Source organism: Macrosteles quadrilineatus, unplaced genomic scaffold (genome assembly GCF_028750875.1).
Source record: "Macrosteles quadrilineatus isolate MER2022 unplaced genomic scaffold, UCM_ALF_1.0 Scaffold_3__2_contigs__length_128488019, whole genome shotgun sequence".
Classification (NCBI taxonomy): Eukaryota; Metazoa; Arthropoda; class Insecta; order Hemiptera; family Cicadellidae; genus Macrosteles; species Macrosteles quadrilineatus.
The window spans coordinates 6,656,158-6,680,129 of NW_026542596.1; the positions used below are offsets into that span (position 1 = coordinate 6,656,158).

Consider the following 23,972-nt stretch of genomic DNA (forward strand, 5'->3'; position numbering starts at 1 on the left):
TAAACATCATACAACATTAAGTGTAGTTAAAAAAATACCCAAAAAAGTGTACTATATTTTTTACCACTATAGATAAAGTAATGAGACTTTTAAGCTATTATCACTTTTTTTATCTCTCTAGGGGGACGACCAACAGGAGTCAGACTACATTTTTAAATAGCAGCATGGTCAAATTTGGTATCAAATATAAGTTCTTAGTAAATATATATAACCTTGGTATGGTAGAACACATAGCTGCAACCCCGACCTCAAATGGACAATTAAGTCAAAATTGACAGCTGTAAAAATATTTCTTAAATATGCCATTTTGAATCTTTGAACAGCTGTCACTTTTTACTCAGTAACCTAGGTCTATTGAGCTCAAATTTGCTGTATTGTATTCTACTAATTAAGACCTTTAATTTGATATATATATAGTACCTGGGGACCGAGCTTTGCTCGGGGAAAATCATTAGTTCACTCTGAAAGCACCTTGGTATTGGAGATGCATAAATCCATTCCCAAACTCCACACGGCTCGCCTTCACCACCATTTCCTACGTCATGGACCTGTTTCCCTCCATTCCCATTGCATTTAAAGATTGCAAATACCTTAATCTAATCGTCATAAACAGTTCCCACACTCCGGACTACTCGCCTTGACTACTTCCTTCACCACTTCCTACGTCGCGGACCTGTTTCATCCCTTTCCATAGCATTTTAGGATTGCAAATACCTTAATCTAATCGCCATAAACAGTTCTCACACTCCGGACAGCTCGCCTTGACTACTTCCTTCACCACTTCCTACGTCGCGGACCTGTTTCCCTCCCTTCCCATAACATTTTAGGATTGCCCATACCATTATCTAATCGTCATAAACAGTTCCCACACCCAGGACAGCTCGCCTTGACTACTTCCTTCACCACTTCCTATGTCGCGGACCTGTTTTCCTTCCTTTCCATAGCATTTTAAGATTGCGGACACCTTAATCTAACCGTCATAAAAAGTTCCCACACTACGGACTACTCGCCTTGACTACTTCCTTCACCACTTCCTACGTCGCGGACCTGTTTTCCTTCCTTCCCATAGCATTTTAGGATTGCAGATACCCTAATCTTATCATCATAAACATTCCCCACACTCCGGACTGATCGCCTTCACTACTTCCTTCATCACTTCCTACGTCACGGACCTGTTTCCCTCTATTCCCATAGCATTTTATGATTGCCTTTGTTACTTCCTTCACCACTTCCTACGTCGCGGATCTGTTTCCCTCCCTTCCCATAGCATTTTAGGATTGCCCATACCCTTATCTAATCGTCATAAACAGTTCCCACACTCCGGACAGCTCGCCTTGACTACTTCCTTCACCACTTCCTACGTCGCGGACCTGTTTCCCTCCCTTCCCATAGCATTTTAGGATTGCCCATATCCTTATCTAATCGTCATAAACAGTTCCCACATTCCGGACAGCTCGCCTTGACTACTTCCTTCACCACTTCCTACGTCGCGGACCTGTTTCCCTCCCTTCCCGTAGCATTTTAGGATTGCCCATACCCTTATCTAATCGTCATAAACAGTTCCCACACTCCGGACAGCTCGCCTTGACTACTTCCTTCACCACTTCCTATGTCGCGGACCTGTTTTCCTTCCTTTCCATAGCATTTTAAGATTGCGGACACCTTAATCTAATCGTCATAAACAGTTCCCACAATCCGGACTACTCGCCTTGACTACTTCCTTCACCACTTCCTACGTCGCGGACCTGTTTTCCTTCCTTCCCATAGCATTTTAGGATTGCAGATACCCTAATCTTATCGTCATAAACATTCCCCACACTCCGGACTGCTCGCCTTCACTACTTCCTTCATCACTCCCTACGTCACGGACCTGTTTCCCTCTATTCCCATAGCATTTTATGATTGCCTTTATTACTTCCATCACCACTTCCTATGTCGCGGACCTGTTTCCTTCCCTTCCCATAGCATTTTAGGATTGCAGGTACCTTAATCTAATCTAATCGTCATAAACAGATCCCAGACTTCGCACTGCTGCCCTTGACTACAATCATAGATAAAACCATAGACTATAAAACATACTCCCTACAATGTATCGAGTAATCTTCAGTATAATCTTTGCTAAATATTATGCTAATTATTAAGTGATGTTTTCCTTTTGTACTGTATTTGTAATTTGCTAGTGTACTGTGGGTAGTTGGCTTACTATGAACACATGCTACAACTTCAAGTCTTTTGTTTACTTTATCCTTGTTATTTAATTCATCCAACATGGTTACCTAGCAACCCATAAGACTAATGTTAAAAAAATGTGATTTTCAGTTTCATTTTTCTACGTAATTAGATTTTTGTTGGCAGTTCTAACTGCATGAAACTCGTTTTTAGGCCAAAAATAAACTATTTACAAGATTTGAAGAAAATCGTCGGAGCCGTTTTCGAGATCTTTCTGCAAGCAAGCAAGCAAGCAAGCAAGCAAGCATACAAGCAAACATTGCTCGTATTAGAGTATAGGATATAAACCTACGCTTAGGTTTATGATTTTCTTCCTACTTCTAGCGGTCGACCCTCTGAGGAGGTAGCATATAATAACATTGCAAATTCAATGCATCTTTGAACAGCTGTAATTAATTTGACTCAGTGGTCCTTTTGAGTTTATGTTTGCGGAAATGCGTTCTACTAAGACCTTTAACGTAATACCATATTCGACCTATGCTGCTATTTATGAATTTTGTCTGACTCCTCGTGGGTCGTCCCCCTTAAGGGATAGAAAGTGATCATAGCTTAAAATAATACACATTTACGGCTATTATTGATATAAGAGGATTTAATTTTTAATCTATAATGGTAAAAATCTATTACCCCGTTCTGGTACTTTTCAACCATGCTGTATATTAATAAATGGATGATATGACGTAATGACATAAAAGAAGAACTAAAAATCAATTGAAACGTAACATTTTTTTAAATAGTGGAAAGAGTTTATGAAAAACACTAGGTTCTGTGAAAATTACACAAACACTGGATCTAAGCGAAATACACAAAATACCTGCAACGCTTTTTCAAAATTTTGCTTCGGACAGAAAACCCAAAACAACCCCCCCCCCCCCACCGAGCCCGAGTGTATATGGTCTTAAGAATAATGGAAAATGCTGTAAACGCTGTTTTATTTTTTCCAAAAGAACATTAGACAGCTAAAGTTCGTCGTGTTGATGCCGTTGGAATATGTGGAACGGTTTCTACCAAATATTCTTATGCTCATAGAGTAAATTACTGGTTGTTTAAGTTCTATATATATATATACAAAAGCGGTAAAAATGCTGATCACTATATTGTTTATCAGCTTCATCGCACATTATGTAACAATTGGAATCACTACTTGTATGATTTGTGTTTGATATGTACTCTTCTTCGAGTATACAACTACGTAGAGTAACACAAATACAGTCCAGAAGTAATGGGCTGCACCAAAAGAAAACACAAAACGGTAAAATCGAACACAACAAAATGTTTGAAAGTAAATATTTGTCACATCACCAACATGTAATATTTCAAAATACAACCCTTCTCGCGCCGAGCCTGACGCGACCGTTCTATTTACCCAGCGTTGCCTTTTCAAATTTACTCCAGAGTTTATTTATGCAGTTTGTGTACTTCCAGTTTTCGGAATGACTACTCTATTTGCTTTAGAATCTAAATACAAAATATTTATGTACTAACCAATTTTCAAATCAAAATTTTTAACCCTTACTCACTGTATTAAGGCAGAGTTATAAATACTATTCAGCTATTATAGAGTGTTATATATGAGTATGTATTATATATATACACACATACAAGAATGTATAAAAAATATTCCCTGTATACAGAATTTAGGAATAATAATATATATCTCACTGGCTTTTTTTATTTTTTTATTTAAAAGTAAAGTACTTTTAATCCTAACTAGTGTACATGTTGCTCGAAATCGAGCAATTTCAAATAAGTACATGAGTTGAGGAGTTACAAATAAACAAATGACTTGTTTGAAAACGAATAACAGTCATAATATCCGATGATTTTAAAAGAGTCAACTAAAAGATTATTAACTGATAAAAATTCTCACAATTTACATAACAGTCCTATTCCAGTTTAAAGGGTTAATGTTTAACTATCAAACTGTCCATGGACGGGAAACGGTAAGCTTACAATTTAAGTCAAAGTAAAAGCTGTCAGCTTTTATAATGTACCGTACCTAAGTTATTTAGCCAATTTGTAGGTGTAGGGTGTAGGCTACTTTAAACTCTACAGAACAGAGTTAGGCACAAACTGGCAGAACTCTGAAATGGAGTTATTTATCATAGGCATACTCATATGCCAAATCCTTAAAAAAAAAATGCAATAATTAATAACTTATCATTAAACACAAACCAACATCCAAAACTATACACATTTTTAATACAACATAGATAATTTACACATTGACTGTTTACAATTAACAACATGTGTTCTTCTTCGGGCATTTGACAGTTCTGGTTGTTTACATTTAAATGTCAAAGCAAATGTAATATTTAATTTCTGACAACAGCTGGAGTTTCAAAACAATGTTTGTTTCCCATGTTAATCTTATGGAGAAATACGAAACTTTAAAGGGCCCCAGGGCCTCACTCTCTAATTATTTACCTAAATAGAAAGTTGCCTGCACAACTTCACGTTACGCTCTTTCCAATGACACCAAAAACATGTCAATCGGTTCAGTAGTTTCGGAGGAGTAATTGTCACAAAAATCCTACTTGCGTATTAAATAAGTAAAGATAGTGTATTTTAAAAATCGGTATTTTACAACAGTCGTGGTGTAATTAGTTTGAATTAAAGTTAAGGTAATCGATTCATGTTAATAAAAAGTTTTAAATATTTTTTTAGCAAAATACTGTAGACATTTTGTTATTTTATTGACTCTTTGCATGGATAAATATTTAAATTACATCATGACGAAAACCATGATAATTGATCCATGATAACTTATATGAAAGGAACATTTGTGTACTTACAATCCAGTAAGGCCTGAATATGAAACTATAAACCGAAGCACTACAACACTTCAAATTGTAATTTTTAATTCACAAAACGCACAGCATAAATTGACCCAACCAATTAGTTGAATCGGGAAACAACAACAAAAGCATTGTTGTTAGAATTACAAACATTTTGTAGCAAATAAACACTTCACAAAACCGAACTAGCAAAACGGAAAACACCGAACACGGACAAACGGGGAGACGCAAGACTGCAGCTGCAGAAGAAACACTAATAACAATAAAGAGAACATCATGGGGCTATTACTTCATCAGTGGCTGGTTGGTGACCCTAACTGGGACCCAACTGTTGGTCAAACGGAAAACGGTATAGCAAGTAAATCCATCTATCCACCGAAATGTGGGTGTAGTTGAGACAAGTTCATGAAATATTAGACACTTTCTTGCCTGAATTATTAGTTACAATGTGTGATGCACTTGATCTTTTAACAGATCACCGATTTAGACTGTTCAGCATATTTTGTAACAATTCAATATTTCCACTTATATTTTTCATAGATAATTTAATTTTCACCATACAGTATGTTTTTCATTTTATCTAAATGTCAATCCCTTTTCAAACCATATATAGTAATTAATTGCCCATGCAGACCAATAGGTAATCAATTTAATACAATATAATATAGAAATTTTCAAATAACATAATATCATGTAAATATACAATAGCCTATAACTTTTGTAACAAAATTGCTTCAAATTCAACATAATTTTATTTAAATAACTTTTCAAAATTCAAATATAGCTCTATAGCAAATTTAAATAATTGTTATAGTATATGTGTGAGTGGCCTACAATTTTATGTGATTAAGTCAGCATTGACATATGTAAGTGCAACAATGCATCAAACCTTCATCACTTTCAAGAGAGCTGAGCTAGTATGAAGATGTAAATTGGATACTACATATTTAATATCAAAATTTATAAAAAAAGTGCCTAAATTTTAACCTAAATTATTGAAATTTGATTAAAGAAGAACCGTCCTTGTTAAGAACATTAATCATTATTACATCAAGAAATTTACCGTGAAGAAGACGTCAATTTTTGGTGAGATCACTCCAATAGACATTTTCTATCCTTGGAAGCCATTAAAACATTTTAGGCCTAAATTTTGAACATTTGTACCAGAATTTAAAAGTCAAAAAACACTAATCAAGTCATTAAATCAACCAATCAGGAAACAATTTGAACCTATTTTATATTTCAAACAAAATTTTAATTAGGCTATATAAAATCACAAGATTAAATTCAAATGCCGCTCGATCACCCCACCTGAGATAAAGATCCATGCAATAAATTATAACACCTGAACCTTTAGAACTATTGTAATAGGCTTAGCTTAAAGCTTTCATTATTAAATTCATTCCCCACTGATTGTAAACTTTGTTGTGAACCCCTTATTTTCTTTTACTATCAATTTTGTATTTTAATTAAATAAATTTAAGTTTCGATATTGTACATGGAGTTTCCATTGTATTCTTAACTTTAAGGATGATTACACACTTCTTAAGTTTTCTAGGTGTGTGTGTAAGGCCTAATTGTTTGAGTTTCGGACTTGGTTGAAACGATTGGTTAGATTCCCGGCATATCGACAAGTTTAATTTTTTCACGGCCTTTCTTTAAAAGCGTGATGATTGTACTATTATATCGAATTTCGATGGTGAATACAGTATAAAAGGAAAATACGGGGCTGTATTTTATAACCAAATTATGTTAAAAAGAATGTACGATGAGTCAATTGCTTACCCAGTTTTGTTACCAAGACAGAGTATTTTTTCAAACCAATTTTATAACATCGGTGGACTCCATTTTGAAACATCAAAAGCTACTTGTTTTAAAACCTTAAACTGGCCCTCTTATACTAATCACCAGATCAATCACCAGTTGAGCATATATATATATATATATATATATATATATATATATATATATATATATATATCCATAAATAAGCAAAATACAACAGTTGATTTATTCCCGATAAGAATAGCATGGGAATTTTAAATTTAAAGGTTTTTTTAATCATCTAGTGCGCAACAGTCATCCTTTTCAATTTTTTAAATAAGCTACAATCTTCAATTTTGAGTTCCAGCTTAGCTGAAAAATGTGAAAACTTGTAATAAAAGTAACTTCTAGGATGTAGAATTATAACTTATGATGTAATATATGTTATTCAGGTAATGTTACACATATTCGTATGTACATGCATATACATACATAATGTTACAAGAACCAACGATTTTAGATTTCAAGAATATTTCGAAATATATAAAAAGAAAACCACCACAGCAAAGCTGCAGACTAAGCGAATTTCCATGTGCCTGACTGGATTTCTACTACAATATTAATTCTTGAAAACTGTCATATTTATTTCCGATTTAGATAAAATTTATTTTAATAAGTACCTAGGTTTGCTGCTGCTACATGGAAGGTATTGAGGTGTGTTTTTTACTAAAATTTTGATAGCTTAGTATGAAATAAACAAAATTGCCAAATTTAATTAAAAATATATCCATAAACAAGCCAATTACAACAGTTTATTTATTCTCCATAAGAATAACATAGTAATTTTAAATTTAAAGTTTTTTTTATTATCTCCGTAACCGTTAGGCTTACAACAACGTTTCAATATACAAAATTATTTTTTTTTTAAAGCTGTAAAAATTTGTCTTGAAAGAAATTGTGAAATTTTCTGTTTTTAGAGTCAAAAAGGGAATCATGCTGGTATGCGAACTCGTTCAAATAAACGTAGGTTTAGACGTTTGTACCAAATTTCATCAAAATCGTATCAGTTTTGTTTTTAATTTATTAGGCCACACACACGCTAGAGACACATTAAAACCTAAGTTACAAGGGCAGGGAAATATAGACTTTGTTGGCGAAATACTGTATTTAATTGATTTTTAAAGCTAACCCTGAATAAATACGTTAAACACCAAACTATATTGTTAATCTACAACTAACATTTAAAAAATATATAAAAAATACATGTCATTTTACTTTCTGCCAGCTGTAGAGTATAAAAGTTTATAAATTTGGTTCAAAAAACAGGAATAAGGGCAATCGAGTGTTGAAGAGTTTTCAGAATTTCTCGCACAGGTGGGAAAACTATTTTAATATCAGGCACCTGAATACGAACCTTCCAATACAAAATAAACAAGAAAATGTCCAACTTCGTTTTCCGATTCGAGAATAAGGGAACAACTTTTCTGAAGTTATATGTGATACGGAATAGGATTTTCAACAATGAAGAAAACATACTTTGGGACACTACTTCATACAAAATAATCACCAAGCAAGTTAATGCGTTTTAAAACTTCTGTAAGTAAGTAGACCAAATAAATTGAATAAATAAATAAATAAATAAATACATTGAAGTGTTCATGAGTGGAAGGAAATGCATAAAAACCATTCCCTATTTCATGTCGTTTAATTTTTTTTTTTATTATCTAGAAATTGCCAACAGAAAGTAGGTATAGCTATTTTTTCATTGCCTAATAACACAGGGCAGCTGAGCTCTGTTTCGAAATATCAGAAAACAGCTAACCTTTCTCAAAATCTAAACCTTACCATTGTTAGCCATTACCTACTAGGCCACCAAATTAACTATAAATCAACTACATTAAAAATTACAAATAACATATACTATATTTAGCCTTATTTATACACTGAATATGCTAAACGAAGATTTACAGATGACACATTCAAAGATTTATGGCTTTATTTTCATAAGATACAAGTTTTTGTACACAATGAGGATTTATTTAAATATCTGGCTAAATAGCAGCAATTCATGATGATAACAATGCAAAGGCAATCAGTTACAACAATGGTCAAGCGATGGGAGGATGGCCTAATCAACTCTCCAGCTAATCTATGAGGGGAGCCTGTCTTGTTCCATTATCTTATGCGCGCGGTTACTGTATTCAGCTACAGGTGGATTATGTGGTCGGATAATTAATTGAAAAATATTGATTCAATCTAGATTTAATAATGGAACAGTACGTCTAGTAAATAGTTTAGTATATAAAGTGATGTTTAATAAATAAGCTTTACACTTTACTGTGTAAAGTAATTGCACATTAATGCAATAATAATAATCAAGGCCTTTTGAATTTCGAGCGAGCAAATAAAGTATGGATTACGAAATTAAACAGAAAAAAACACATAGGTTTCAAGGATTGTGTATTAAATAAGAGAACAATTCCCTTAAATGTAGACTTTCTTATTATTTCTATTATTTGACACCGCTACTAAAACCATTTACCCTTTCTCACGCTCTAGTATTTAAAAATAAATTTGGGTTTATGTTCGAAACAAAGTTTTACACGATTTGACTTAAACATTTAATAAAATTAATTGATTATAGTATAGGTACCAGAGAAGAAATATAAATTTGAAGCAAGTTATGGTAAAAGAGATTTTTTTATTCGAAACTGTTTTGTATCAACTTGAGAAGATCTTTAAAGCATTAATTCTGATCCAATAATGTAAAAATAACTCCTTGCTTGTTGGTTAAGAGTTAGCTATCGTATTTAAAACTATTTACATGTATTTACTTAACTCATTTGGAATAAATTGTAGTCATAAAACGTCACATTTATAGTAATATTCAAAGTGGCTATAAGTGTTTGCTACGAATCTGTCACTGGGACCATCCGATATCCTCCAGAAGTGATTTTATCTTAAAAGCCTCGCTAAGAGAGTTATCGAGTCCATTAGTTCCTGATAGCATCGGCTACAATTTAATCGCACGCTGAGGGTGGTATTCGCTACCTCGCTACCTTGCGTATAATTACATTGAAGGCCTAATGGACGAGGGTTCTCGTACGAAGAACCTACACGGCTTGCAAATGCGATGTTCCGGCTTTTATATTAGCTGAAAATAACTTTCTGTTTCAATGGTTAAACATCTGAAAGTTTGAATGTTTGTTGAATATACTTATATCACACGTTATGTTTGATATAATACCAGAGAAATGACTAGCTAATTAAGTTCATCTAGAGCATTCAATGATTTAACTAAACTGTCCACAGTTTTATCATATTCCCACCTTATTAAAAAGAAAATCCAAGAAAACTAAATTATTGTAATACAAGTAAAAAACATAGTAAATATGAGAAAATAAACAATATTTAAAATCTAAGATGACAATCCTAAAGATTCCGTCCATTCTGCTAACTTCCACCCTACCATAAATAGATAGATAGATCATAAATAGAATGTATGGTATCGTTCGGTTCATAACGAAACGAGGAAAGTCCTACAAACATAGTTATGATAACCCAACATTAAATTTATTATATAAAAAATTGAGCTAAATTAAATATATTTAGTATGTACTTTAATCAATGTGAACAAATTTTAGATTATACAAAGCAAAAATTGTTATACACCTATATAAATACATAGATCGCTATAAAAAATACCTGTATAGGCTGTTTTATTAACAGCAGCTACAAAAATGTATTGACGATAACATGGGTACTTTAAAGGTCTGTAGGGCGGAAACTGGATTTTTCCAGCCTTGTAACCAACTCCAATCGATTTCTCGTGGCCAAATACATTTATAGTTACAAAACCAGCCAAATGAATGTTGTTTTAGTTGCAGATAATCTATGTAGTGTTTTAGATGTATTGACGAAGGTTAAACGTGTTTTGAATGACGCGCTGTCCAATTTGATATGCGGAATAAACAAAAAAATAAAAAATCCTGTATACAAATAAAAGTGTGTCCGTACAAGTGCTTGTTTTAGATTATAGGACCCATATATATAATTTTAAAATAACCGAAATAATAGCGAAGATATTCATTGAGGCTAAGAATGATGTTAAAATTGCAGGATACCAGTGACTAATTTAACTTTTCTCACCCCATCAAATCGGACGCGTTCCGCCCTTAAGGGTGGCAAATTCTTTTATCCCTTCGTTGGCTCATTTGCATCATACACCTCTCTAATGAATTTGTTCCTATGAAATACCTTCCATTTTATTTTAAAAATGAGGGTTTAAAGGGTAGCCTATTTAGGGAAGGTGTTAATTTGGAAAACACATTACACTAATCATTTGAGTGCATAATTGTTCAAGATCACATTTATTTAGTTGCATTGAATGGAGTTATGGTTGGGTCAATTGCTAAAATATTGTAATAAATTATCATACAATGCAGCTAAATGCACTACTTTCACTTTTCATTTTTCTCAGAAGTAGTTTAAATAATGAATTTAATATGTAATAATGCAAGTCTGAACTAAAACGTGAAAGAGCAGAATTTCCTTACGAAATAACTGTCATGAAAATGGAGTCATTTACTCAAAATCGACATATTTCAATGTCAATATTAGGAAACTTTATATTCTGTCTTATTCTTATTTGTATTGCGTTTCACACATAATGAACTAAACGACCCACAATTCGTAATTCGGATATTTTTTTATGTAAGATGTAGTCTACGTTAATCTTTGTATATTTTTATTTCTACTTCTTAACGGCAAGATTTTAAGGTTTTATTGTCTCTTTCACTGATCATTATGGACCATATAAATTGACTTCCCTTATAATTGTTGTCTATTTGAACCTTAGTTTTCGGTATCTAAAACCTAGCATACATAAACTATATCAAATTGTTGACGGACGTGTTAGAGGTTAGAAAATAGTGTTTGTGCTATTTTAACGATTGTGTTTATATTTTAAGTACTGTTTGTAACAATCAACAAGATGGGTGATGAAAATTGGATAGAATTTTGTGTTTTAATTAAACATTCTTGAATGTAATGTCACTGTAAATACATTGACGGAAGACTGAGGAATTGCGGATGCAACTGTAACCGAACTGTGACTGGACTGATATGTGTGCATCGACGGCCACTGTATGTGCTGAACCTCTAATCACACTGAAGAATTTTCATTTTAGGTTTCCCCTTAAAAGACCCGTGACTTAGAATAAAGTAATTAAACCAACTCAATTATACATTTTACACATCTATATAATTAATACGCTACATGAAACATTGTTGGTTGAACTCCTCCGCCATTTCTTAACCGATTTTATCCTTTGACGTCTCATTGGAAAGAGCGTGTCGAGTAGATTTGCAAACTGACCTTAGACTTTCGAAAATTGTCCCTTAGGCTCTACCCCAGTGGCTGTTAAAGTTCCCATGTTATCCTTATGAAGAACATAATTGTTTACATTTTGATCAGCTGTATTAATTGCTTAATTAATTGCTGTTATTTATTTTTTAATTCAAATTCTTTTAAACTCATCGGAAATTATGATACTTTTATTAGTTTTTAAATAACTACTTTACTTCTTTGCAATTGCTCGATTTCGAGCAACGTGTTTACTAGTAGCTAATTAATACAACCCAATCTCCACTATGACTTCAGCAAACAGTATTTTCTATTCTTACCCGTAAACAATCTACTCCCCTCGCCTATAAATTGAAGCTTAGAGCAGGCCAGTGTTATCATTAATCCGGTCGCAGGGTCCGCTAATCGACAGACCCCATTAGCTTCCCTCCCTTATTGTCCTGATTTAATTATGTCCAGCCTGGTTCTGCTCTGATGTGAACGCCACCTGCAAGCCGTTCGTTAATATTCTGCGACTAACTCTCTTCATTTACGTGCTATTGACACCTAACAACGCCCTTTCAACGTGTTTTGAATGACGCGCTACCCAATTTGATATGAGGTTGCGAGTGATTTCCTCCACTTGCTAATACAAATCGTAAAGTGATACGAGTATTTGCAGCAAATAATGTTTAACATGTATACAAATATTCCAACTTTACGTGTTAATTAGTAATTATTGTGTTCAGTTGCAATACTTTAACAATTATACCTCTTCAAGTGCCCTGTAGTAAAACTCTCTGTACATTAAAACTTATTTACAATAATTGTACTTAACTAGTTTTAAAAGTCTTCCAAAAAATAGTTAGGGTAATTTATAGTGTAAAAGAAGACTTATAATCCGATGATAATATCTGCAGGTTATTTTGATGCGCGTTTCATGTTGCTAAATCTAACTATATTTATTTGTATTCGAAAATTGCAGAACCGTGAATCATAGTCAGAGATACTAATTACCATTTTGTAGGACACCAGGTAACGCATATTGGCTTCAAACGAAATCACAACTGTCTTACACCAGTCAGGATTCATACGTGAGCAGAGTTGAGTATCGAAATTGTTATCGATTGATTCGAGAATTGCTTAACTTTGCTATTGATTCAGTATGGAAAAAGTATTTAAATCCCACAACAGCAAACCAGCAGACTAAGCGAATTTCGATTTGCCTGATTGTATTTTCACTTAAATATCTCCTTTAAAATGACAAATCTAGTTATTCCTTATTTTAAAATCATATTAGTTTAACGAGTTCTTAGGTTGGATGCTACATGGAATATCATAAGAATAACATGAACATTTGAAATATATACAGTTTTATGGAATTTTCCCCTTAACCCTTAATGGTTAACAATTAACAATGAGCGTAACAATGCTTGAAAAACTGAACTGTATTTTTTGCAAGCTCTACGAAATGGTTTAGAAAGAAATTGCAAAACTTTAATTTTTAAGGTAAAAATGGGAAAAATCTAGTTTTTACCGGCAAAACCCCCATAAACTTCCGTTTCCATAGTCTGATCATGCTGGTTCGCAAACCAGTTCAAATAAATGTGGGTTTACACTTTTATACCGAATTTAATTAAAATCTGATCATATTTGCTTTAGTTATCGTGATAACGGACACACATACATACACACGTTTATAACTATATGGATTTGAACAGATGGGGATTTTTGCATTCGGGTGCTCAAAATGAAAAAGGGAATCAGTTCTGGGTCCAAGTCTTACCATGAGACCTAGTTCTTAGCTTATTCCCCATATGGGAAATTCGCTAGAATGCAGATATTTTAAAATACTAAAATCCAAATGATGTAACGTTTGAAGCTTACATAAACGACCAAAAGTTCAAGTATGCAAGTGAAATGAAAAACTTATTTCCATAGTTCCTAAAACAATTATACATTTCGTGGAAATTAATTAAACCGATTTTTTCCGTTTTTAGTAGTACTCACGCTGTGGTAGATTCTGCTAGATGATGTTTTAATATGGCTCCTTATTGTATAGCTGATGTTTACATGAACAATATATATTTGACGGTGTAAAGTACAAAGTACATCTCCAAGCACGTATGAATGTATCTGCCATACCTTGAGACGGGAAGACATAGTTGCTAACGCTGTCAGGGGTGGTCCTGGCGCGGTGGCCGAGCGAGGGATGGTGCAGGGACGGCCCTCTAGGAGGCACCTCAGGAGGCGCTGGCTCTGGGGGCGAATGGTCTCTGGGCTCTGAAAACCACAAAATCCTTATATATAATACGTGAAGGCGATTTCTACGAAACACTACTCCTCCGTTAATAATGGACGGATTTTTACAAACGATGTGTCAAAATTAAGTATTTTTTATGTAAACAACCGCTTCCATCAATTCCTGTAATAAAAGTCCACGGGCTTTGCCCCACAGGCCACCAAAATCCCAATGAATTTCTTATGATTTTGTTTACAGACTTGTTACTCTGAAAACGAACGCCCTTGTGTGTATCATGTGTTTACTATGAACAGTCTGTAATTGATGAAAATTATTCGTCTGTAAACAAAAGGATTACAGCTGTTCATAGTAAACACATGATACACACAAGGGCGTTCGTTTTCAGAGTCAGTTCATTTTCAGTTTCGATAACTGGAGTGGAGTTGATCGCATTATCTTTGATGTAATTGTGACTGTTATTCATTTTGATATAACGCATGTAATACTTTGCAATTGCTCGAATTCGAGCAACATGTGCACTAGTATTGAATTTAAAAGTGTCAATCCATTACTTAATTAGAAAAGTTGGTTGGGTCATACAAATAGTATGCTATACTCTTAAATGAGCAATGTTAGTTTGCATGAGTGCGTGTATGTATGCAAACAAATCTCGAAAAAGGCTTCGACGATTTCCTTTAAATGTCGTAAATAGTTTATATCTGGCCTAAAATTGTCAAAAATCCAACTACGTACAAAAATTAAATTGAAAGTCAATTTTTTTAAAAATAGCCTTACCTTAAATTGGCCGTAAACAAAAGGCTTCTAACATGTCTTTATAACAATCCATCCACAGCAAGTACTAGCAAATTACAAAATAAAGTACACAGGGAAAACATCAGTTGCTACTATTGAGCAAAGATTACACTGAAGATTACTCTTTATAGGGGTACAATGGAAATAAATTGTACCGATCCATGACTCGTCCACCAAGTACTAGCTTTATAACACAAAAAAATATTAGTTGCATTTGTAGTGAAATACTTGTATATTTTGTGGCCAAATGTTGCTCAAAAATATAACAAAATGCAATTAAATAATAATTATATACAAATTGCTAAAAAAAAATAACAAACAAGTACACATTTGATTAGTTATGGTTAGTTAGTAACATTAAAATGATTTTGAATCGACTTTATAAAATTTAAAAAATGATATTAAATATATATCAATGTTTTATATTGTTGTTTGCAGGTTATGTTCTTTTAGAAATTGCAATGGGATTTGGGACTGGAGGTAATCTCGGGACTAGGGTGGTTTCTGTTCTATATTTATGTCTTTAGTCTTCTCTTTATAACGGCTTCTGTTTTCAATTGTGTATCACTGAGCTAAACAGAACTATTCAAATGGTTTTTTCAGTTTTATTATCTGTCAAAATACCCATCGTATTGTGGATAAAAGGTGTGTTAATATGGATATTAAAAATCTATAATTGCTTGTTGCTACGGGCACGTAGAGTTGACATAACATTTATTGCAAATGATCTTGTCAGAAATAATGATCTTGATGTATTATTATAAGATGAAAATGTTATTTAGGCATATTTAAACCCCATCACACGGTAGGTGAGATGGGAGCAGTTTTGTTATTGACCATGATCAGATAACATATTTTTTTAAGACGCGGTAACGAACGAAATATACACCTCTAAGATCTTGATATTTATTCTTTTTCGTCATACTGCAGCAAAACAGCCGTTTTAATGCAGGATTTGCGGGTCTAAAGCAGCATTTTTGTCTCTAGAGAGTAAAAATCAGCTGTTGCAAATAGTTGTAAATTTCGATTGTGGCAATCGTATCGATCGAAATAATTTATCGATTGATTTATTAGGTAAGGTTTTAGCCTATTTTTGTCGATCACTCGACATATCGATATTATAATCATAGATATAATGTACCAATCATAATAAATGACATGATTGAATCATTTACTAAACAGCTGCTTATTTACATTAGCAGAATTTAAAACAAACTGTAATTAATTTTGAGAGGTTATCTTGTCAAAAAAGTTATTTCAATATCTATCTTAGTTTGTTAATTAATGGTGCAATATGACGAAAAACATAGTTCACCACATGGGCAAAAGCTGTCTTTAAACCCTCGATCATTGCTCATTTTCCGACCTTGGTTTCACCTTGATCGTAAAAATTGAGCTCAGGTAAAATAGTCACTTTAGGCCCTAGTGATGAAATATACTATTACCTACGACCGTTTTTTTAAAGTAGCCATTTAAGTTCAGTTCTTAGAATTGAAAAGCTTCACTTAACAGCTGTTTACATTCATATCAGCATAGTTTTATTTCATATAATAGTTTTTCTCATATCAACACGGGTAACGGACCAATGAGGTTCAAGGATTGAGAGAAAAGAAGTACAATTGTAATACTTCGAACGTCAACTAATCAGCTGATCAGCTGATCAGTTGACAATTTTAATTGTTGATCCGGCTTGTTCCTGTTGATACTCGCGTATTCTTAACCTAAGTTTGTGGAAGTTAAATGAAGGTTGATTTTAAAATATCAGTTAGTGAAGGTGATGTTGACGAGATAGAAATGAGAGCACAAACTGTTTGTGCTAATATTTTGCCACCAACATCAAAACAAAGGTACCACATGCAATTACATACCAGCAATTCATTAAATGGACGAAACAAAATAAGGTTAAATTGATAAATGAAAATGTTCTTCTGGTTTATTTTGAAAACCTCTTAACCACTTTTTTACCCAACTCGTTTTGGACCAAATATTCGATGCTGAGATCTAACTGTAAATTAACTGTTTCACTATATTATTTAGTTGTCCCAAAAATATATGCAATATTTCCCTAATTGTACCTGATACAGTATTTATGGTAAGAATGCTGCTAGCAGAACCTATTGCCTGAAAAAGTACCGTATTATTTAACAAAGTTTTATAAACAAGTAATTACATGAAATCAGCTGATTATACAATAAGTCGTTGCATCACTTTCATTGACAATGACAATAAACGAAAACATAACCTCTCTAGGAAGTTATGAGTAGTGATTGTTAGGAATTAAAAAACAGATTTTTAGTAATTAAAAAACGGTCGTAGGTAAAGTAGTGTACGCAAATTTGCTACTCGTGTCGTAAAGACTCACTTAACGCAATCGTTGCTTAAACTACTAATTCTTTGATCCCCTTGAATCAGTCAGTTGATGTTTCTTACCACAGACGATTAATTGTCAGCGCGTTTCTAGTCAGTTGGTTTTAGTTGTCAGACATAATCTACACTGAGTTTTTATCTAAGGAAATGAGCAAAATAAATAATAGGGAAAATAACTTTCTTGAAGAGGTGGATTATTTTGTTAAAACTCATTTCTTATAGAAAGCGTTTTTATTATTTAATTGCATTGTAGAAACTTAACATGATTTATAAAATGTGAACACAAAAACAGTGTCTCAGTTGTGTCTTTGAGGGTACTTTTCCTCATAGACTAATTTTGAAACTGAATTAAGAACAGTGTAATGCTTCGTAGAGTTTCTAATGGTGGCTGCACAAAGCCAGTGGTTTCATTTGGTTGACGTTGTCAGGCTATTTAGCATTTCAGTGCCTCAAGGAATTCTTCTGTAGTTTCATGGGGCAAATTTAATTCTGCGTAACAGTAAGCAAATGATAGGTAAGGTAGGAAAGACTAAAAGAATTTGAGACCTTTAAAATTTCATCGATTTATTGTTTATGTTTTGTTTTTTGGGTACCCTATTTTAAAGTATAACCTCGTTTCTACGGTTAAGTCTACAATATCACGTCTAACAGTTTAAAAACCTAGATCAATTTCAAACTACACATAATAAAAGACAATGCCTTTACACAAGCAAGCTAAACCGATCACCAATAGGAACACTACGTTACAAAAGTATGATGTTAAAGGGGGAAATAAATCTAGAAGTTAAAAAAGTTATAATTTTGTTATCTTACAAGCTTTTTTATTTCAATAATGCATTAGGGGTGGCGGAATTGCTCCCCTTCTAGAATTGTACCCCGCCTAGGTTATAGTGACGTCACGATGACGTATCATTTCTCGACCAAAATGGAGTGTAGGGGCCGGAATTGTACAACTCTTGTGCAATTCCGGCGACCCATGCACTAGTATTACCAAAGACAACTTATATGCTTATCTCCTTCGGGTATTACTTCATTTATGCCCCAATATCGCTTTGCGGGGCTGTGTTTTAACGCCAGAAGTAAAGTTAAATAAACAACCGTTGAGGTTTTTTTTAATACAACTTTTGTCAATTCATTCCTTGACGGTTATTGCATGTTTTTATATAATCTTACTAATATTATAAATGTGAAAGTTTGTGTGTTTGTTTGTTTATTTGTTTGTTTGTTTGTTTGTTTGAAGTTCAATCACGCATAAACCACTGGACGGATTGGGCTGAAATTTGGCATGATGATAGCTCACATTCCCGATTAACATATAGGCATATTCTTATCTGAAAAATCCTTTCGGGCTCCACCCCAGTGGCTCTGTAGTTCCCCATGTTAACCTTATGAGTATTCATATTTAAAGGGAATTAAATAATTTAGTCAGCTGTTCAACTAAAATAGTTGGTTCTATGATACACAAAAGCATTAAAAAGTTATAAGATTTACCAACAGGGTTCAGCACTATAATATTTTTTTGCATTTATATAAACAGCTAATTTGAACTAAGCAGCAACAAAAAAACTGTGATACGCAATGAGAACTGTCAAAGTAGGATTATTTATAGTTATGTTTATGTATTTAATGTCATGAATAATTTGTAATTTTTTGTGAATTCGTAATATTTTTTTATTGTTTAGGTGAAGTGGTAGAACATTTTGGATATGGTAGATGTGTAATACCATTAGTATACCGTCAATTTAAAGAAGCAAATTTTATCAAACTTTGTCCTCCCCCATTGCAAACGCAAAGCTTGAGTATTATTATTATTATTATTTGTTGTCATGAGAGCCGAAGCCCCCTGACTGCTTACCCGGTACCTATCCTACAGGACATACCCGGGCCCCATGATGTAGGCCGAAGCTTACGCATCAACCTTTAGCACATCATGGGCGGATGACTTAAGGTCATCAGGCTCGCCGGCTGCCGAAGCAGACCCTTCGGAAAGAGGGTTGCCCCTCAATCCTAACCAGGGATTCCGGCTGCTTGTTTAAGCGTCACTCCACCTGGGTTCCACTAGGTCGGAACCTAGAGGTCCATAGTAGAGCGCCCCGACGCATTTAGTGCAAGCAACACTCGGGACCTATCTCATCCCTGACAGGCAGAACCCGCCATCAATAGCCAGGAGGAAGGGGACCATCAGCACGCTGACGGGGGGAACCCCAACCTCCCATTTACACCGCTGCCCGATCGAGGCCTGACCCATTGCTGGGAACCAGAGATATCCAGAGCGATAGATCCCCAGATACCCCTGGCGGGCTCGGACCCAGCACCCGATCTACTTCGTTTGCCCGTCAGACCCAACATCACTGCCAGGCCATCAGGGTTTCCCAAAAGGAGGCAGGTATAGAAGTGGGACCCACCCGGATGAACCTATCCACCAGAGGTGGCGACACCCTTGACTCAATTGAGGTTCCGGGAAGAACCCCCCACACTCAAGATAACCATACCGTCCGTGCTCGAGCTTGAGTAAGCTTGAGTATAACTGCAATAAGTATTTTAAACTTATATGCCAACCCCGTACGAAGGACGGGTACTCTGCTAGTTAGTAATATGTCAACATAATCGGCCTCCTAAAACCTCTGTTTAAATCTTCAGACTGTTTAATGATTAAAACTGGAATTTGCATTAATGAAGTAAAACAATAAATCACTGTGCAACACTCGCTATTATTGTTTAATAATTTTTCATTAAGTTACATCGAAGACGTTTACAATATGAAAGTAAGAAGACGACTAAAGTGTTATTTTTATCAACACTCAAGCCAAAAGTTCTCGGTAAAAATGTGAGCCTGCATCAAAAAGAGCCACTATAGGCTATACTGAAGAAACCTGTTTTTAATAGGGCCTATGCCTAATATAATAACATTTCTCTTGCAGTTCTTAAATCATAGAATTGACAAACAAACAGGTCTGAGTTCACCGTTGTCGAATTTGTAGGCTTCACTATATACGCCATCAAATAATGATTTCCGAGTATCGTTCCAATTCGGTGATCCACAAATCTCGGCTCAGAACCATTAGAGGCAATTATCTCGGTATTACAGGAGCTAGTCACTCTCTGAGGTCATGTCATTAGCAATGTAAATATTGAGAATATAGTTTGGATAGCAACAACAATCAAATATATTCAAACTCAAATAACTTGTGTTTTTGTGAATAATACAACATTATTAAATCATCAAACGTACAATCTAAAGGTCATGGAAATATATTTGGTACTAAATTTTAAAAAAGCTAACTTATATTTATATTTAACCGTTGGGCTTCAGAGTAATATGTTCACATAGTATTGTATAAAAAAGTAATATTAGACCTAGCCTTGCTTGGTTGTGGTTAATTGGATTTTATCGTTATAAAAATGTCGTAAAAAGACATTTTATAAATTTTCTGAAATCATTTTTATTACAATCCATAGACATTTGATCACTGAAATAATAACAACTCTGTAATGAAAAATTAAACAAATATATGATACACTTTTATCTCTAGTGCTGATCGCTCATAATTTTTCTCCCTTTTAGTCGTTGAAACCCATTGTTCGACTTTAACACCCACCAATTAAAGCAGATAAAAATATGGTAAAAACAAAATCATAATAGTTTCAAACTGGCTTATGGCAAAGATTTTTTGCTTTTTCGCTATTACTTCTAGAACCCTTATAACTTAAAACATGCAAATAAAAAAATAACCTAAATCCAGTAATGTTGAGTAACAAAAACAAAGGAATGGATAGTTAGTGTATAGTGTGTATATTATTTCGTTCAGTGGTCGAATGCTTCACCGAAAATATGTAATAATGTACATACTTCTCTATTTTTCACTCTACACTGTAAATAAAACAATTGGAATTTCTGTCATTTGTTTTGATTATCTGGTTATATTTCGTTGTTTTTCTGTCACCAGCATGGAAACCTATAACCCATCTAATTCTTTTTATTTTTAAATTAATTTTATGTTCTTATTTTTGAGCACATCTACAGGAAAATATCTTTTAACAGTATGCATAGATTTGCACACGGGCTGAGAAAACAGGTTTTCGATAAACATGCTTGCCTATATATAATTGATTGTAATAGTTTTTCAACTGTTCATTTATATTATTAAAAAAAAATGATAAATTCTGGATAGTTTGGTAATAATTATTTTGATACATTGATACATAGATGGAATGGTTACTATGTGGTTACATTTTGTTACTATGTGACAAATGGAATGCTTTTAAAAATGACAGTTCCTATTTTCAATAAAAAAATTAATTTACTTGTAGTTTGGATTATACAGTGTGTAAATTAAGTCTTGAAACAAATCTGTATTTTTTAAACCGGAATAGATTGAAATATTCTGTTTGTGGTATTGCGTAATTGTGTTTCTTTTGACAAACCCTTCTAAATTAGGGGTCACTCAATAGGGGTTGCTATTTGAAAAAGATAAGTCACACCCTACCCCTATCCTGTTGGGGTTAAACAAATTTTTTGTGTATAAAATTGCGGAACCTTTGTTAAGAATCAATGCTACAAACAGAATGTTTCTATCTATTTCGATTTTAAAAATACAGATTTGTTTCAAGACTTAATTTACACACTGTATATAGCAAACATGCTACATGATATAAGGTCTGTCCTATATCAGTACATAAATAGATTCGCTATCATGTCTACTTCTCAGTAAGTTGGGCTCATGACGTTGACATAAGTAATAGACTTGCGAGTAGTTGGCCTGACTTTGGCATCACCGGAATAACTTAAACCTAAGCCTCTTTAAGCTCCATGTCTACATAATGGGTCTGCCCACAACCTTCCTCCTGTTGTATAAAACTCTCGCAAATAGCTATATTCTTAACATGTTATTTCTATCAACGAATATCACGACGTCAACGTATTCAGAGTGTTCTCTTCCTTAAGGTCTTTTCATACCCCTGATAAATGTACCCCTAAAGCTTGAGTTGAGCTCGAACCCGCTGGGTCATCGGCATCAAACCACTAGGCCACGCCGACGTCTGTGGATAGTTTAATGTTTAGGTAAAGAATTATGTTTTATTTATGTTTTGATTATATGTTGCCTTAGTTTATACATAACTAGCTGTAACCCGCGGGCTTTGTCCCGTTTAACTTCTTAATTTTCAAGATGATCTCGTTCGCATGGCTCAATCACGTCCTGACGTCCTTGTTGAAGTTAGTTCGCTACGCTCACTCACTTTTAGGTTAGAGCTCGTTCGCTGCGCTCACTTGCCTTCAGGCTAGCTCGTTCGCTACGCTAACTCGCCTCCATGTTGAAGTTCGTTCGCTACGCTCACTCACCTTTTGGTTGCAAATTAGCTGTTGTCATAAATGTAAAATAAATAATAGTGCTGCACCCTGTTGGTAATCCTTGTAACTTTAATGCTATTGAACATCATAGAACAGAACCAACTTGTTTAATTGAAACAGCTATTAAGATTCATTGATTCCATTAAAATATGAGTACTCATAAGGTTAACATGGGAAACTCCAGAGCCACTGGGGAGGAGCCCAGAGGTCGGAGGGTGAAATCCTTTCTTAGTGAGCGTCTACTACCCAAAAGGAAGATGCCTGCCAAGTTTCAGGTTCCTAGGTCTTATGGTTTCTGAGATTTCGTGATGAGTGAGTGAGTGAATGAATGAGCCAGTGGTATTTGAGCTTTATATAATATAGATTTTGCATAGTTTTTTTATAATGTTAACCTCCGAATCACTCTAGTTAATTAATAAATAGTTTAAATACCTTAACTGCCAGGTGGTCCTTGGAGTAATAATAACACTACTGCAGTTTCAACCCTCAGGGAGCTTTCTTCAGGTGTCAAAGGAAGTCAAAAGTTGTCATTCATACGATTTCATCACATTTAAACTACAAGAACACAAATACGGACACGAACACGAACATAAAAACGAATACACACGTAAGAGTCACAAACATTTTTCATGGGTACCGGCATTGACGCGTGCGAGGAGCTAGTCTAGGCTTTTGACTTCCTTTGACACCTGAAGAAAGCCCCCTGAGGGCTGAACTACAGTAGTGTAATACTACTCCAACGATCACCTGACAGTTAAGGTATTTTAACCGGTTATTAATTTGCATGGTTACCTTTAAAAATATTGTTAGCTTTTAATATCATTTCGCTTAAATAATGACGAAGAAAGGACCCTCTAAGACATATGCTTCATAAGCCATTGAATTTCTTGTATGTCTTCATAAGTCTATTGAACGTGTAAATTGATCTTTGGATATTTTTGTAAGTTTTGTAGCTTTGCACCATCATACTAACGCTTAAGTGCAAAAATAATATGAACAATGCAGACAAGATATCGTCTAAATGTGTTAACATGTAACTTATTTACAGTTATCAAGTAGTTATTA

General features: G+C 34.1%; 1 protein-coding gene across 3 annotated transcripts in view; it reads right to left on the reverse strand.

Annotated features, from left to right (window-relative positions):
* Positions 1-23,972, reverse strand: part of LOC128989814 (teneurin-a-like) — an 880,316-nt gene that overhangs the window by 578,719 nt on the left and 277,625 nt on the right. For all 3 annotated transcript variants that reach the window (XM_054411875.1, XM_054411876.1, XM_054411874.1), the window contains exon 7: positions 14,281-14,418. In XM_054411875.1, coding sequence (XP_054267850.1) covers positions 14,281-14,418 — 138 coding nt within the window. The remainder of the gene's footprint in view (positions 1-14,280; positions 14,419-23,972) is intronic.